The sequence below is a fragment of the Cyclopterus lumpus genome, chromosome 6 (genome assembly GCF_009769545.1).
Source record: "Cyclopterus lumpus isolate fCycLum1 chromosome 6, fCycLum1.pri, whole genome shotgun sequence".
Classification (NCBI taxonomy): domain Eukaryota; kingdom Metazoa; phylum Chordata; class Actinopteri; order Perciformes; family Cyclopteridae; genus Cyclopterus; species Cyclopterus lumpus.
The window spans coordinates 19,532,879-19,548,492 of record NC_046971.1 but is presented as its reverse complement, the minus strand read 5'-3'; the positions used below and the strand labels follow the sequence as shown (position 1 = coordinate 19,548,492).

Below are 15,614 nucleotides of genomic sequence, written 5' to 3'. Positions count from 1 at the left end.
TATTTTAAAAGCTATTGTTCATGAGTAAAAAAGGCAAACACAATCGAAAACAATCGACAGCAGTGAAAACATCATGCAAACAGATCATATCATCGTTTTTTATCATGACACAATTATTAATTAAACAAACCATAATATAGTTGGAATATGTCTCACAATAAGTCACTTTCACCAGAGGTTGCATTTCTAAGACATTTGTCTGCATGGTGACATCATCATGCTCCATCCATCTCATCTGGTCCTGTGGTCCTCAGTCCTTCACATCTGGTCCTGTGGTCCTCCGTCCATCTCATCTGGTCCTGTGGTCCTCCGTCCTTCTCATCTGGTCCTGTGGTCCTCCGTCCATCTCATCTGGTCCTGTGGTCCTCCGTCCTTCTCATCTGGTCCTGTGGTCCTCCGTCCATCTCATCTGGTCCTGTGGTCCTCCGTCCATCTCATCTGGTCCTGTGGTCCTCCGTCCTTCTCATCTGGTCCTGTGGTCCTCCGTCCATCTCATCTTGTCCTGTGGTCCTCCGTCCATCTCATCTGGTCCTGTGGTCCTCCGTCCTTCTCATCTGGTCCTGTGGTCCTCCGTCCATCTCATCTGGTCCTGTGGTCCTCCGTCCTTCTCATCTGGTCCTGTGGTCCTCCGTCCATCTCATCTGGTCCTGTGGTCCTCCGTCCATCTCATCTTGTCCTGTGGTCCTCCGTCCATCTCATCTGGTCCTGTGGTCCTCCGTCCTTCTCATCTGGTCCTGTGGTCCTCCGTCCATCTCATCTGGTCCTGTGGTCCTCCATCCTTCTCATCTTGTCCTGTGGTCCTCCGTCCATCTCATCTGGTCCTGTGGTCCTCCGTCCTTCTCATCTTGTTATACGTTTTGTATTGTCAGAAGCACATTTTCCAGCCTTCGCCCTGAGTGCGCGCTACACTGTGACTATAACTCCACGTACCATTGTTGTGATTCGACTTGGGCTTCTTGGCCCATGCGGTTTGCCGTAGTCGGAAAAATGGCGACCGTAGCGCTGGTTAGCCGTCCTGCTAGTGTCCTTCCCAGGATTTCAAGTGAGTACTGTTTAAAACAGTAGGCATGTCATGCTTGCATTGACATGTAGGAATATATTGTTATTTCAGATATGTACACGTAATTAATGCTAACCCAGGCTCACAGTTGGACCACACACTCGGCTCGAGTGACCTTGCTCGGATAGTCACCTAGCAAGGGCTTTAGCTAAATTAGCTAGCTAGTAGCTCACATTTTGATTTTTAATTAACTCTAATATCATCAGCGACCTCACTACATAAACACCCGCATCACTATGTGCGATAATGAATGAATGATTAACGCTAGTTTGGTTGGGTTGAGCTGTAGCTAATCCCCCTCCCGTGACCTCACTCGACAGTATGTCTGTTATGGTGGCTCACTTGCTGTTATTGACGTAACATTAGTTACATTCACGTCACGATTAGTTTTCACTTTTGAAATGCAACCGCAATTGTATATGTCCGACTAACTGATGTGTTGTTTTCCAGCGACGGTGCTTAAAGTATCGCGTCTGCACAGTGACACTGAGCTGGCGTTAGTTCCTGCGCGCTATGTGGTTCACGTCGTCTCCATTTCTAACGCAGCGCGTATCACCCCACAGTCTCAGATCCCTGTCTTCGATTATTCGTTTGGAAGATGCAGCCTTTTAAGATGCCTTCTTGCTCACGTGTGCGTTTCATCTGGTCACTCCATACAATAGTATCCCATGTTGTCGCCATTTTTCTTTCTTTTTTTTTTACAGCTAATTTGTACTAAGTTTACAGAGTAAAACACAATGTGCCCAAAGCATGAAATGGAGGGAAAAAAAGATTGCATTCAATACCACTACAGAAGCTCGGTGTCACATTGTCAGCATTATGGATCTCCAGTTTTACTGTTAGAGGATTCAACTATGTAGTTGGTGATGATGAACTGTATTGTGTGATACTGAAATGTGTTTTCTGTCCACCCCGTTAATATAAACGAGGTGAAATCACAGTAAGCATTAGTAACACCTCTCAGTATAACGCCATACAAATTAAGAGCATCACAAATGTTCTACAATGTGGATCAAACACTGGCTATGTTCCTTTCTTCTTAATAGGTAGCTGCTCCCCTGCTGTACTGTCGGCTGCCTCCGTCACCAAAGTCCAGCAGAGGAAGCTGCACCATGCTGTCGTCCCCAAAGGTCAAGGAGGACGCTCCTCCTCCAGTGGAATAGCGGCAACAGTGTTTGGTGCTACTGGTTTTCTTGGTCGATACGTGGTCAACAGGCTGGGTGAGTTGAAAGACATAGTGTATATAATAACTGATACGTTTATTGCACACTAACATTGACTATATATTCAACAAACTTGTGTATTTTGAGCGTGTGCTTGTAAACGTCACATCAGGTGTCCAATATCGTAGATAAGATCTCATCTCAGCTATGAGCACAATTAGGCTAAATGTCTTTATTAATCCCACCAAATTACTATTTCAGGAATTTTAATAGATACTGCCTCAGTTTAGGTTATTTGATGTATTTGAGATATGAACAAAAATACCAAAACATATATAACAAAACATACACAAATACATTTGACATGCAATACAATTGAAATATGTATTGTGGATAACACAATAAAGTTGAGAGATACCTCATTTTCATTGTGGTCCCTTTTTAGTTCAAGAGAATACTAACTAACTTCTCGTTTGAAGTATCAATAATTAATTTATACGCATTTCAATTTTTTTTTTTAATTCTTTAATTTGTCCAAATATGTACAAAGTCTGGCATGGACCCCTCATGCCCATGGGTGTTCTAAATAAGCCCTCATGATTTGTTAAATATATGAATATATAAAACATTTTCTTCAATACAAACTTAAATCTGTAGGGTCTTCGCTCGGAATAGCTATTTTTATTTAGTCTTCCCTCGCATCCTAAATGTAAATGGATTGAAAAAGGCGTGACCAGCCCTGCTGCTGTGTTCTGAAAGCTGAAAAGGTGCCTTCTTTGGAATAAAGCAAGAAAACAATTTTTACAAACAATATTAAATAAGTGTAAATTACTCATCTGTATCCTATGGTGTGCTATTGGATTTCTGAAGGCTGACTGACATAAAAAGAAACTGTTCTTAGGAAAGAAATGAGTTGGCTATACTCATTTACATCCACCCCAAAAACTGATTTTCTTTGCAAGTGTCCCGTTAAGCCAGTGGTTCTCAAACTGTGGGGCGCACACATAGGGGGAAATGCTTTAAGAGAATGACCCAAAGACGTGATTGTTTATTTTCTGATGTTTTGCAGGTCGCATTGGCTGTCAGATGGTCGTCCCTCACCGTTGTGATCAGTATGACATCATGTACTTGAAGCCAATGGGTGATCTTGGACAGATCATTTTTATGGTAAGATTCAGACGGACACACGGGTATCTTGAAGACATTTTGCCAAACTCTTGGAGGGTGGATTCTTTGATCTGCATGTACTTATTTATATAACTAATACTTTTAGAGCCTTAAATGAAATGCAAATGTGTTGTCGCAGGAGTGGGATGCAAGGAACCAAGACTCCATCAAACGGGCCGTGGAGAACTCCAATGTTGTCATCAACCTTGTCGGCAGAGAGTGGGAGACGTGGTATGTGTAGTCTGGAAAAATGTCTTAAAGTATCTGCTTTATGTGTTATGTTGTTGATATGAAATTAATTTTAAGCTGGTTTAGAGATGAGATGTAGGTGAACGTTGGAGGACGTTGCTGAACATAGGTAAGCATTCACAAGCACGTATTTCGCCTCTTTCTGTGCACAGGAACTATCTCTATGAGGACGTCTTCGTGACCATCCCTCAGCAGATTGCCAAGGCCTCCAGAGAGGCCGGTGTCACAAAGTTGATCCACATGTCTCACCTCAACGCTGACATACGCAGCCGGTCCAAATACCTGAGGAACAAGGTGAAGGGCTGTTTTCATTCAAGCTAATGTATCTGTGCTTCTGTTGAACAGTATCAACATGTTTAATCAGTTGATCATTGTATAGTGTACTTCTACCCACAGGCTGTAGGAGAGACGGCAGTGAGAGATGAGTTTCCCGAAGCGGTCATCTTGAAGCCCGCTGAGTTCTTTGGGAGGGAGGACAGATTCTTCAACTATTTTGCAAGTAAGACAGTTGTTTGTGAAAGAGAGACTAAAGATCAGTCATTGACTAATCGACTAGTAGGCCAACACGTCCGTTTCTGAGTGATGGGAATGTGACTCATGTTAGTGAACGTTGCTGCGCTGCTTTTCAGTGCTCTTTCATGGATGTTATTGCTAAAACAAAATGATCACTTGTTCCACAGTATTAAAACAGTCCCTTTTCAATAGTTATCAGCTAACCAGTGAAAATTGAATGTGTGGTTTTAATCCTTTTAGACATGCGCAGGTTTGGCGGTGCTATTCCACTCATATCCATGGGAAAGAAGACTGAGAAGCAGCCTGTTCATGTAGGTTTGATAACAGGGGGCAGCTATTCTGATATTTTCCCTTTTACAATAAATAAAATAATTGATCAAATGAACCCAACTCACCCGTCTCTTTTCTCCCTCAGGTGGTGGATGTGGCTAAGGCCATCGTCAATGCTGCCAGAGACCCTGATTCTAATGGGAAAACATATGCATTAGTTGGGTAGGTGGTCAGTACTCAAAACTGTGCCTAGGATTGGAGCAAATACTGAAATTTGATAACGATAATAACATAAAGTATGGATAAAAATATATAGCTAGAGCAATAGCAATCAGCCATCATTTGTAATGAGCAAGAAAGTGTACTTTGATGAAGTCATGGGCACAATTTACAGAATTTGTGCATTTCAGGGAACAACACAATGCATGTCACCATGTCTTGCATGCGTACAGTTATGAACTGGTAATGCCTTTGGAAGTGGTTCCAAAGATGGAGCAGCTTTTAGTTACTCTGCTCCGAGCCGCTGGAACCGTCTGCCTGAGCATCTGAGGGCAACGTAAACTTTGATTAGGAATGGCTGAGTTTTGTACATTATTTTATTGTATTTATATTTATTGGAATAATTTTCATGAGATTATAAATTTGCAAGTGAGATTATCAGACGAAGATGCAATTAAGTGAACGTTAGAGACCACCTTGACTGCACATAAGTGGCTTATTGAAGGATAGGAATCCCTGTCTGTCATCACATGCTGGTCTGTTTCATGCTCTATATTTGTATCACTTTTGAGCTCAGATTTATTTCATGAACTGTTTTTGTCCTGTTTCCTCTTGGTATCTAGGCCCAACCGTTACCTCCTCTATGACCTGGTGAAGTACATCTACGGCATGGCACACAGACCGTTTCTGCCCTACCCCTTGCCCCGCCCGCTCTATCAGTACGTGCTTTACTGCATTTTCAGAGCAACCGCAACGAAGGCATGTTGTTGCCAAGCAAAACAAAATGGAGGATTAATTGTAGATTGCTAAGTGTACACAATATTACCACATCCGAGTTCACATTATGCAAAACATTTTTTAAATGTTACCTCATATTTGTAGTGTAACTGTGCTGCTTGAACACATTATACAAACAAAACAGTAACCCGCTCATCAAGATATATTTTTTATACTTTCAGCCTTGTTGCTCGGTATTTTGCAATGAACCCATTTGAGCCCTGGACAACCGCAGACAAAGTGGACAGGGTAAGACGACCACGATCTATATGACTAAAGCTTTGGGAACACTAGACATTTTGATGGGCTTCTGTGAAAGGGGCCTATTGTGCCACCAACCGTGGAGGCTCTACAGCAGGGGTGGGCAAACTTTTTGGCTCAGGGGCCACATTGACTTTTATAATTTGACAGACGGGCCGGGCCAGTATCAGATGGATGGAGAGCAGGGGCGTTTGTAGGATTCCAAGAAAGGGGGGGCTAAGCCCCAAGGGGAGTGTCACCCTGGTGAATGTGTGCGCACATTTTTCTTGGGGCCCCTGATATCCATTGTTTCTGACGGTTCATAGATTGGTTCAATCAGAGTGTGATTTTGCTCTGTAGTTTTGCTTCATTCAGTATATGATAACACAAGAGACAGAATTTCTGGGTCATAGTGATATTTTATGCTCATTTGGACACTATCACTGAGATAAAGATGAACTAGTTCAGTGTCAAATAAACCATTCAATGGAAAAAAAACATTATAATAATCTATATTAATGCAATGAATAGAGAAATGTCGATAGTTATTTCTTGTATTTCGAATTCGCTCGTTCACACTCGCTCAATGGAGACAGTTTCTAACTTCCCTTTCATTTGGCTCAAGTAAACCTGAATTTAAGTAGGAAACACTCGTTAACAACTACCGACAGACACATTCTGTAACTACCTGGACTTACAGGTAAACCTGAATGTAAGCAGGAAACACTCGTTAACAACTACAGACAGACACATTCTGTAACTACCTGGACTTACAGGTAAACCTGAATGTAAGCAGGAAACACTCGTTAACAACTACAGACAGACACATTCTGTAGCCCCCCTAAAATAGGCCTAATGACACCTCTGATGGAGTGTTTGTGTGAATGAATATGAATTACAAGTAAAAGCCAATAACTAAAAAGTAAAGAACCCGTTTCAGTGGAACAGTGTTGTTGGTCCGGGGCGGTGCAGTCCCGTGGGTTTGATGTGCGTTCGTTATGCCGAGGAAAAATACTCTGGATGCAGCTGTTAATTTTACAACAACGAACCCCGTCTCCGGCGACAGAAAGTGGCATGCCAAATTCAAATTTCCAGAACTCTTCGAAAAAAGTTAACTCTTTACGACGTAATTCCAAAGGATTGTGAACACTAAGAAGCGTAACTTTCCAGCGGTACATTACGGTGAGCTTGCCTGTGGTGGTGAGCAGCGAGCAGCAGGCTGTGGACTCGCAGCAGAAAGCACGGCACGCAGCGCGGTGACGCTTCTCCGTTCCCGACTTGAGTTTCCTGAAGCACGACGACGGCAACAGACCAGCATCGATGTTTCTTAATGCTCATTTATTGCTCAGCTCTTTCAGGCTGTTTGTGTGCGCCTCTCCTGCAGCAGAAAGCGTGACGGCGCTCTTTAACCTGCCGTGTTCTGCTGCAGGAGCGCGAACACGCAGCCCCGAGGGTACGAAGCGTTACAGCGGTCTTTACTATAATTTATAATTCAGAATACTCGGCGGGCCGGATCAAAACGCCCAATGGGCCGGATCCGGCCCGCGGGCCGTAGTTTGCCCACCCTTGCTCTACAGCTTGCACTAATTCTGTACTGTGCTTTCATTTTCCAGTTTCACACAACAGACATGAAGTACCCAGGACTTCCTGGTCTGGAGGATCTTGGCATCACTCCTTCCACTGTAGAACAAAGGATAATTGAGATTATGCGTTTCCATCGTAAATTCCGTTACCAGGAAACTGACATAGATGAGACGAGGCCAGCCAAGACTGTCGACTATTAAACTTCCAACAACACCAGGGCAGTACCTCTGATTGTTTGGTCTTTGACAACATTCTGTACATAAATAAAAAAAAGTATCCTCTTAAGGCTTGTCTTGTTTTTATTAGATATGCCTTCTTACCATACATTGCCTCCGATAAAGTGTTCATCCATTCTTCATGTTTACTCTATTGGACGTTTAGTTGTTGTACGACAGAAAATACAAACACGCACAATCCCCACCACGATGGCTGGAGGTGGCGTGTCATGCTGCAATGGTTAAACCCCGCTGGAGTCTGCAGGAAAACTGCCACTTTTCACGAAGCCCGTAGCTAACTTTGTGCACGATAATGTTAATGTCCTGGGGGGTCCAGTTTGGTTTCAGACTACAATACAATTGAGACATTGGTTCTTATAGATGACGAAAAATAAACCTGGAAACTGAAAAGTTAAATGGAAGAACTGGTTGCTGAACGTCATTACATAAAGAAGCTAAGAGCTGACTATATTAAAACGCCCACTTTAGACCGCAAGGCTGAGATCCTCCTTGTGGCACTAGCACCACAGTGGCAGGTCTGTGTCAGGATAGCGGCAGGCGAGCGGCACTCGTTCAACACCCGTCAAGGAGCTGAGTGGGTGGAGCCACGATTCCTGAGAACACCCATTTTTACGATAGGTCAGCTGTATGGATTTTAGTTCAGTCACAAAGGAGCTGTGTTTTTTTTCTTGTCAATACCAAAAGTGTACAGATAAGATAGATGATGTGTCTTTTTGTAGACTTAATACTATGCTGAATATTGTTTTGCTACTACTACATTTCACTTATTTTTCCTCCATGTATACCTGAACATGCACACCTTAAGTGTAACAGCTACTATAACTGCACAACTATATAAATTCTAATTAACTGGGGGATAAACTTTTTTTTCTTAACCCCTTGAATATAAATGGGACCCATTGAAATTGGATGCAATGGTGCAAATAAATTGATCTTTGGAGCTTAAAACTGTATGCCCGTGTTGCGCAACCAGGTTCAACTTTATTTAGAAATGTACTTTATTGAAATACTTTTTTGTTTTGAAACAAAAAGGAACAAATGCAATCTTTACTAATTATCAGGCCTACTTTAATAGTCATATTAGCTGCAATATTGAATGACGTTTTTCACTTTTTGTGCCAACTGACACTGACAAGTGTTTATGCCTAAATGTTAGAATTTGGCTTTTTAAATACAAGATAAATATCTCCACTTGTATGTAGGTGCCACGAGCTGCCAATAGTTGTCACAGGAGTGCCACCACTTGGGCTCAGACCATTGCCACTAGTCAGAGATGTGTGCTCCCTCCTTTTATTCATTTTTCTTCAGTAATTGAAAACAACTTTCACTGACATTTTATCAAACCACTTTTTTTTTTTATTGATGTGACCGGTGTCATTTTTCAGCGGAGCATGATTCATTGATTGGAGTTCCATTCATACGATTCGATGTGAGGTCCTGGGACAGGGATGTCGTATGTGTACAGATTGTAAAGCCCTCTGAGGATAATTTGTGATTTTGGGCTAAAATAAACTGAATTGAATTGAAAGTATGCAGTAGTTGTAGACAATCAGATATTGTACGGAAAAATTTAATTTGCCAGGAACAAAGACTCCACCAAACAGGCGTTGGAGTGGGCAGAGAGTGGGCGACTTAAATGTTGCGATTATATAAAGACCAACGCACATAGAATCTCTCAGGTCAAACCTGTTCAATCTTCTGTCCGTCCTACTCATTCGCCTTGAGACCGAGCTTTTGAGGCAGTAGCACCAAAGCTATGGAATGCTCTGCCTGCTGATTCTTTTAAAAATCAACTCTTGACATACCTGCTTCGGCTGGCGTTTGGGTAAAATGATTGCTCTAGGCCTGCTTTTAATCTGTTTTTATTTTGTATTTCATTGTGCCTTCTTAAAATACATTTCTTGTAAATGATTGACCCTTGTATAGTCCCATTGTGTTCATTTTGTTTTCTTGTTACCACTGTCAAGCACTTGCTCTGTAAATACATTGTACTTAGAGTCAAGGCTGTCATTGATGGCAAAGATACTTCAAAGGTGCAATAAAACCATAAAAACTTGCTCAAATCAAAGTAGTTTGATTAGCTTTGTCGACGCAGTAAATAATGAAGTGTACTTTGAAACCTTTGATATTTATAGCTTTTGAGATAGTGTTGGTCCACCTCTCCACCCTGAAGTCTGCATGGTACGATCAGGCTACGAGGTTTACCTCATTTGTTATATTGGCATTAAATACATATTTAAGGACAGTAATTTATCTTTAAGTCAAGATGTACTTTACTGTGTGATTTGAGCTTTAGAGTGGTCGGTTTAGAGGTACAGAATGACATTGTTGTGATCCTTCGTCAGAAACCACAATGACGATATATATGCGAAGAGCTGGAATAATTGGAGCCTCTTTACTCTCAATATACTTCCTCATTTACATGATCGCGAGTTGGAGAACAGGCCAATCTTTTCCAGAGCGTGTCACGGATCAAGAGGTTCTGAGGAGGAAACTGGACCGGATTGAAAAGACCCTAAACAAGCTGGGTGAGTACCCATTCAGAAGCAACCATAACAATGCTGTAGTATAAAGCTCTGACTTTCTAATCCTATCATATATTGTTTGAAAGATCTGTAATCTAAAGTAAATTAACCATAAGACCTTTTAATGTCCAACTCCTGTACAAGCAAGAGTTGTGTATCTGTAAGAGATTGCTGAGAACTTCATGCAATAACTTTAGTTAACTGCAGGTGAATCCCCTTAAAATGTAAATACAGTATATCTTTGCCATCTAGGTTCTGCTGTTTTAACGTGTGTGTCTAAGTATTCCTCCTGAAAATAAGTTTGCTCTGATTGGCTTGTGAGAATATGAATATGAAATATAAGAATACGGTGCACCTTTGCAAGGTTATTTCTCATTTAAAGCCTATAAGTGATGTAGAAAGGAGGAGCCATAATGGCTTGTTAAATCAATTTTTGATTTGATGGCACTCCAGATACTCAAATGTGTGTGCACAAGCACGGCATTTCTTTTTCTAAAATAGCAGTAATAAAAGCAACAGTTACAATGGCGTGTTTGGAAATGTAAACGAGTACGACTGCAACCGCATGTTGTTCCGTCAGCCTGAGTTGACTATGATTTGAAAATGTGTGCTGTAGGTCAGTAGTACTACATTTGATTTTAATGAGGAAAATATTAGAGGAGTTTGCAGCAGCATTGATACGATTTTCTTCCAGCTACGTTGCCAAACACATTTATACTTCAAATGTCGTGCCGTTTTACTGACAATGTAAACCATTTCTGTCCTTCAATGAACACAATCCAAACCAAAGCAAAGCTGATGGAAGTATCTGACCTAAAGAACTCCACCAATGAAGTTTTACTAAATGTGGATAAAGTAAAAGAGAAGATTGTGATCCCAAAGCTATATCCAAACTCCTTCCTGTTTGCCAAGTGGGGCGATGACCTGTCAGAAGAGGAACAAAAGGAGGCGGAGGCTCTATTTCAGATTTATGGATACAACGCCTTTCTGAGCAATAGGTTGCCAATAGACAGGAAGCTTCCAGAAACAAGAGACAAAAGGTAACTTTTTGTTCTAACTATTTTCAAATGGCGACCTTTGCCATAACTTGCTATGCACAGGAATCTGATGTGTTCTCGGTCTCCAGTTATTATGAACCGCCTACCAGTGTTTCAGATGCAGCTAATCTATTAAATTATGATAATTTGAATTTAATTGCATTAAATAACTGTGCCAAAGCAATATTAAGCCACAAAAACATGCACTCAACAGGGCATGACAAGTTAACTGTGACATAATGGCACCCTTTATCCAGAATATGACACAGATCAGCCAATCCTTAAATTAGGTTATAACCTCTTGTACCTCGTAAGCTTACTAGTGAGTTCAGTCTCTTCGTCCTCTCTTTTCCCTTATGTTGTCAAGCCAGATCAAACAATTACCCCTGATATCCTACATTTCATGATGCAGCATGGAGAACATCTACGAAACACAAGCTCCATGACATATTGAGATGCACGTTCAGTCGGTTTCTCTGCAGTTGACTTCTGCTTGATAACAGATTGACCGACACATTAACCGCATGTTGTTTACACCCGTCTCTACATCTCACACCATAGGTGTCTGATGAAGAATTATCCCATCGACCTGCCATCCATCAGCGTGGTACTGATCTACATAAACGAGGCTCTTTCGGTCATCAAAAGGGCCGTGAGAAGCATCATCACCCACACTCCAGAGCACCTGCTGAGGGAAATCGTTCTAGTGGATGACTGCAGCACTTACAGTAGGTGACACTGTGCACTTTCAGCATGATGATGTTGCTCATATGTTTCAGTACTCTGAACATCAGCCATGTCAGTCTCATAACCCCTGTGAAGGAAAGTAGGGTAAATTGCACTAGTCATGTACTGTGCTTCATAGAGTTTTGTATATAAGTTGTAAAGCTGTTGTAGTCATCTGTGCTTGTTCATTTATAGATTTGACTGTTGACTATTTTTAGACGACCTTGGAAATCCATTGCAAGACTACATTGAGCAGATTCACAAAGAGAGGCCTGGACTCATAAAGAAAGTGCGGCATAAGCAACATATGGGGTTGTCCCAGTCCCGGATCTCAGGTTGGGAGCATGCCACAGCAGATGTTGTGGCCATTTTGGATGCCCATATTGAAACCACAGAGGGATGGTACGTACTGTACATGTTTTCAAATCAAGCGGTCCAGATGAGGGAAACAGTAAATTAACTGCTGACAAAATCCTACATCAATACTGTTGAGAACGTGTTACTTCACTTCCTCCACTTGAGGTTGCTGTACTGTTTAATTGTGGTGTCCTTACCAGGGCAGAACCTCTGCTGGACAGGATCAAGGCTGACAGGACAGTGGTGGTGTCCCCTGTGTTTGAGAAGGTGCATTTTGACAATCTACACGTAGAAACATATATCCCGTTCTCTCATGGCTTTGACTGGGCTTTGTGGTGTATGTACGAGTCCTTTAGGCCAGAGTGGCTGAAGATGGGGGATGAATCGTTGCCTGGGAAGTACGTGGAACACATAAACTTAGTCAGCTCAATGTGAGTTGGGTGATTAAATGAGACCCTCACCTAGTTTCTAAACTTTTGGAGAGTTCTTCCTAGGGATTGGCTGGTCACTTTGACTGCTAAATGCTCAAATCACATACTTGCAAAAAAGTGTTCAGTTATATATATTTTTTAATCTCATGAAGTACTTGTATTCATACATTCAGAGTAGGACTAGTGGAGAATATAATTATGTTATATTATTAGGTTATATTAAATACCAGCGTTCACATTCATCTCACAGTAAAATGACCCTAAATGTCATTGTCTTCCTCCCATGTAATAACAGGCCGTATTAATTTTGGCACGAGACTAGTGGCGCCGTTTGTTTATTTTGACAGGAGTCCCTCCGTTATGGGAATCTTTGCAGCAGACCGACTCTTCCTTGGAGAAATCGGTGGGCTTGATGGCGGAATGACAGTTTACGGTGGAGAAAATGTTGAACTTGGAATTCGTGTGAGTAGCCAAAACTGTTTTGGTAATAAGAATTAAACATGGCACAGAATTTAAATTGTTCAAGGTTGAAGATTTGGTCAATCACTGACGACTGTCTCCTCTGTGTCGGCACTGCTCAGGTGTGGCTGTGTGGAGGCAGCGTAGAGGTGGTGCCTTGCTCAAGGGTAGCTCACATTGAGAGGGCACACAAACCGTATGCACCTGATCTCAACTCTGCCATGAGGAGAAATGCCTTGAGGGTCGCAGATATCTGGTTGGACGAGTACAAGCGGAACGTGCTCATTGCCTGGAATCTCCCTCTGAAGGTCGGCACAACGATTACGCCTGGAGACGTACTGTTTAATGTACAGCTGCTGAGAAATGTTATTTAGCCGTGGAGTCACACATAACAATAACTTTCTTTTGCTCTCACCTCGAAAAAACGTCCATAACTTGCACACAAATGTTCAGAAATCTTACACACATCCTACTCTCCTCTCAATCCAATCAACAATCCAAGTTGTCGCAGGGGGAAAAAGTGTAAACACAAAAACACCATACTGCACTTCTTTGCCATCCAACCATACGCTCATATTATATCACTTATATTTTACTGCGAGGTAACACGTTTTTTTTTACAGCAGACAATTCCATCTTGCCCCTTCAGTTTCAGGGTCCTGGTATTCTGCATGCTGGCTCACTCTCATGGATTACCGGGACACTTGGATGGAACAGAGCCAGCATTTATGTTTTTTTCAGAATAAGACAATTATTATATATACTTTTTGTAAATAATTAATAACATGTGTGTTTATCCTACTAAGTCACAATGTAGTTAAAAGGCGTATTAAAAAGTAGTAAAAAGACACACTGCTGCATCTTTGACCAACACGGCATTTCGTTTTACACTTTTGTCGCTTTCACAATAATTACATTACAATCTGCCATTAGGGCCAGTGTTTCAACATGTATTTGCTTAGCTTTATAAATATGACATTCAATTGTTTTGAAGAATTTAGATTATACCAAAATGTAGCATTGTTCAAGCAGTTTTTGATTTTGCGCATGATGCACAGAATCATGGAATTGATACCGGTGACGTGTCCGAGAGGAGGAAGCTCAGAGAAAAGCTGAACTGTAAACCTTTCAAGTGGTACCTGGACAACGTTTATCCAAGTCTGGAAACATGGGATAACGTCTTGGGGTATGGTGTGGTAAGAGACATTTTCAGTCATTAGTTTGCGGATGTAGCATGTCATATATATTTAGTGTGAGTCCTATATTAATAAGCCTGAAATACTGAGACTGAATTCAAGATCAGACATATGTATTTAATTAGTTTTGTTTTTTCAATGAACACTAAATGTAGCAATAAAATGTCATGTGGCAAAGCCCTTGATATGTATCCATGCTGAACGTTGGGATTGGACATTACATTTTACATGACATCAATGAATGTTCACGCCGAGGTCAAATCAATAACTCTCTTAACATGACACCGACCTGTACAGCTGCAGAACGCCCTTCTAAGGAGCCAGTGTGTGGACCAGGGAGTCATTCCAGGAAACATCCCCATCCTGTATGAATGCCACTTCCAGCAGCCACAGGTTATATAAGAAGACAGATGGAAAAACTGATACTGAGATGTTAATCACAAGTCATAATATTAAATCACTGTCTTTTCTTTCCACCAGCATTGCTTCTACACCGCAGATGGGGAAGTCATCATTGGGGCGATTAAATCTCACAAATATAACAGTAACCGCTGCCTGGTTGATCCAGGCTCTGGCAGCTCTCCCACCCTGCAGGAGTGTCCGCTGGCTAAACTAAAGCAACTACACATGCACTGGGACTTCAAACAAGTAAGATCCAGCTGATACCAGTAGAGTAGCATTTTGTTCCTACTTCTGCACAGGGACTTTTTGAACAATCCATCACAGTCATACAATATAATTGTGTTGGATGCATTTATGCCACCATCTCATCAATTATGTCTCTTGATCAAACTTTTGCAGGGCCAATCGATCAGAAACAAAGCAACAAAGAGATGTCTTGAGATCGCCCAGGGAGAAAGCTATAAGGTCATCATTCAACAGTGCACTGGACAGAGCTGGACGATTGAGCATCTTATCACAAGTTTTTAGTTTAGGGCATAAACAATTAAAGGATAATGACAAACTGGATCTTATTTACATTTTTTACTGATCAATTCAATATATATATATTCATTTTTGTATATATCCATTTTTGTAACATGTCTTAAAATAGGTCATATATATATATATATATATACACATATACATATATATATACACACATATATATGCATATACACACACACATATATATATATACATATATATATATACACATACATACATATATATATATATATATATATATATATACACATACATATACATACATATATATATATACTCATATATATACATATACACATATATATATATATATATATATATATATATATATACACACATACACATATATATATATATATATATATACACATAGATTTAGATAATATTTAAAAAGGAATGGCCCATAGTTATGAACTCATTCCACTTCTGATGCATAGTAGACCATCTCAGGATGTCC

At 41.0% G+C, this 15,614-nt stretch overlaps 2 protein-coding genes across 2 annotated transcripts; both read left to right on the top strand.

Moving 5' to 3' along the window:
- Positions 1 to 936: 936 nt before the first annotated feature.
- Positions 937 to 7,527, top strand: ndufa9a (NADH:ubiquinone oxidoreductase subunit A9a). Its single transcript, XM_034535563.1, has 11 exons — positions 937 to 1,042; positions 2,107 to 2,280; positions 3,293 to 3,390; positions 3,530 to 3,621; positions 3,792 to 3,933; positions 4,036 to 4,138; positions 4,393 to 4,463; positions 4,568 to 4,644; positions 5,265 to 5,360; positions 5,601 to 5,667; positions 7,272 to 7,527. Exons 1-11 carry the CDS (start codon positions 964 to 966, stop codon positions 7,440 to 7,442), a joined length of 1,170 nt encoding a protein of 389 aa, XP_034391454.1. The 5' UTR covers positions 937 to 963; the 3' UTR covers positions 7,443 to 7,527.
- Positions 7,528 to 7,640: 113 nt separating this feature from the next.
- On the top strand, positions 7,641 to 15,140 carry LOC117732549 (probable polypeptide N-acetylgalactosaminyltransferase 8). The gene is made up of 11 exons (XM_034535562.1): positions 7,641 to 10,006; positions 10,794 to 11,043; positions 11,602 to 11,768; positions 11,985 to 12,168; positions 12,324 to 12,521; positions 12,902 to 13,016; positions 13,136 to 13,321; positions 14,072 to 14,209; positions 14,507 to 14,602; positions 14,690 to 14,857; positions 15,011 to 15,140. The coding sequence occupies exons 1-11, from the start codon at positions 9,832 to 9,834 to the stop codon at positions 15,137 to 15,139; spliced, it is 1,806 nt and encodes a 601-aa protein (XP_034391453.1). The 5' UTR covers positions 7,641 to 9,831; the 3' UTR covers position 15,140.
- The last annotated feature ends 474 nt before the right edge of the window (positions 15,141 to 15,614 follow it).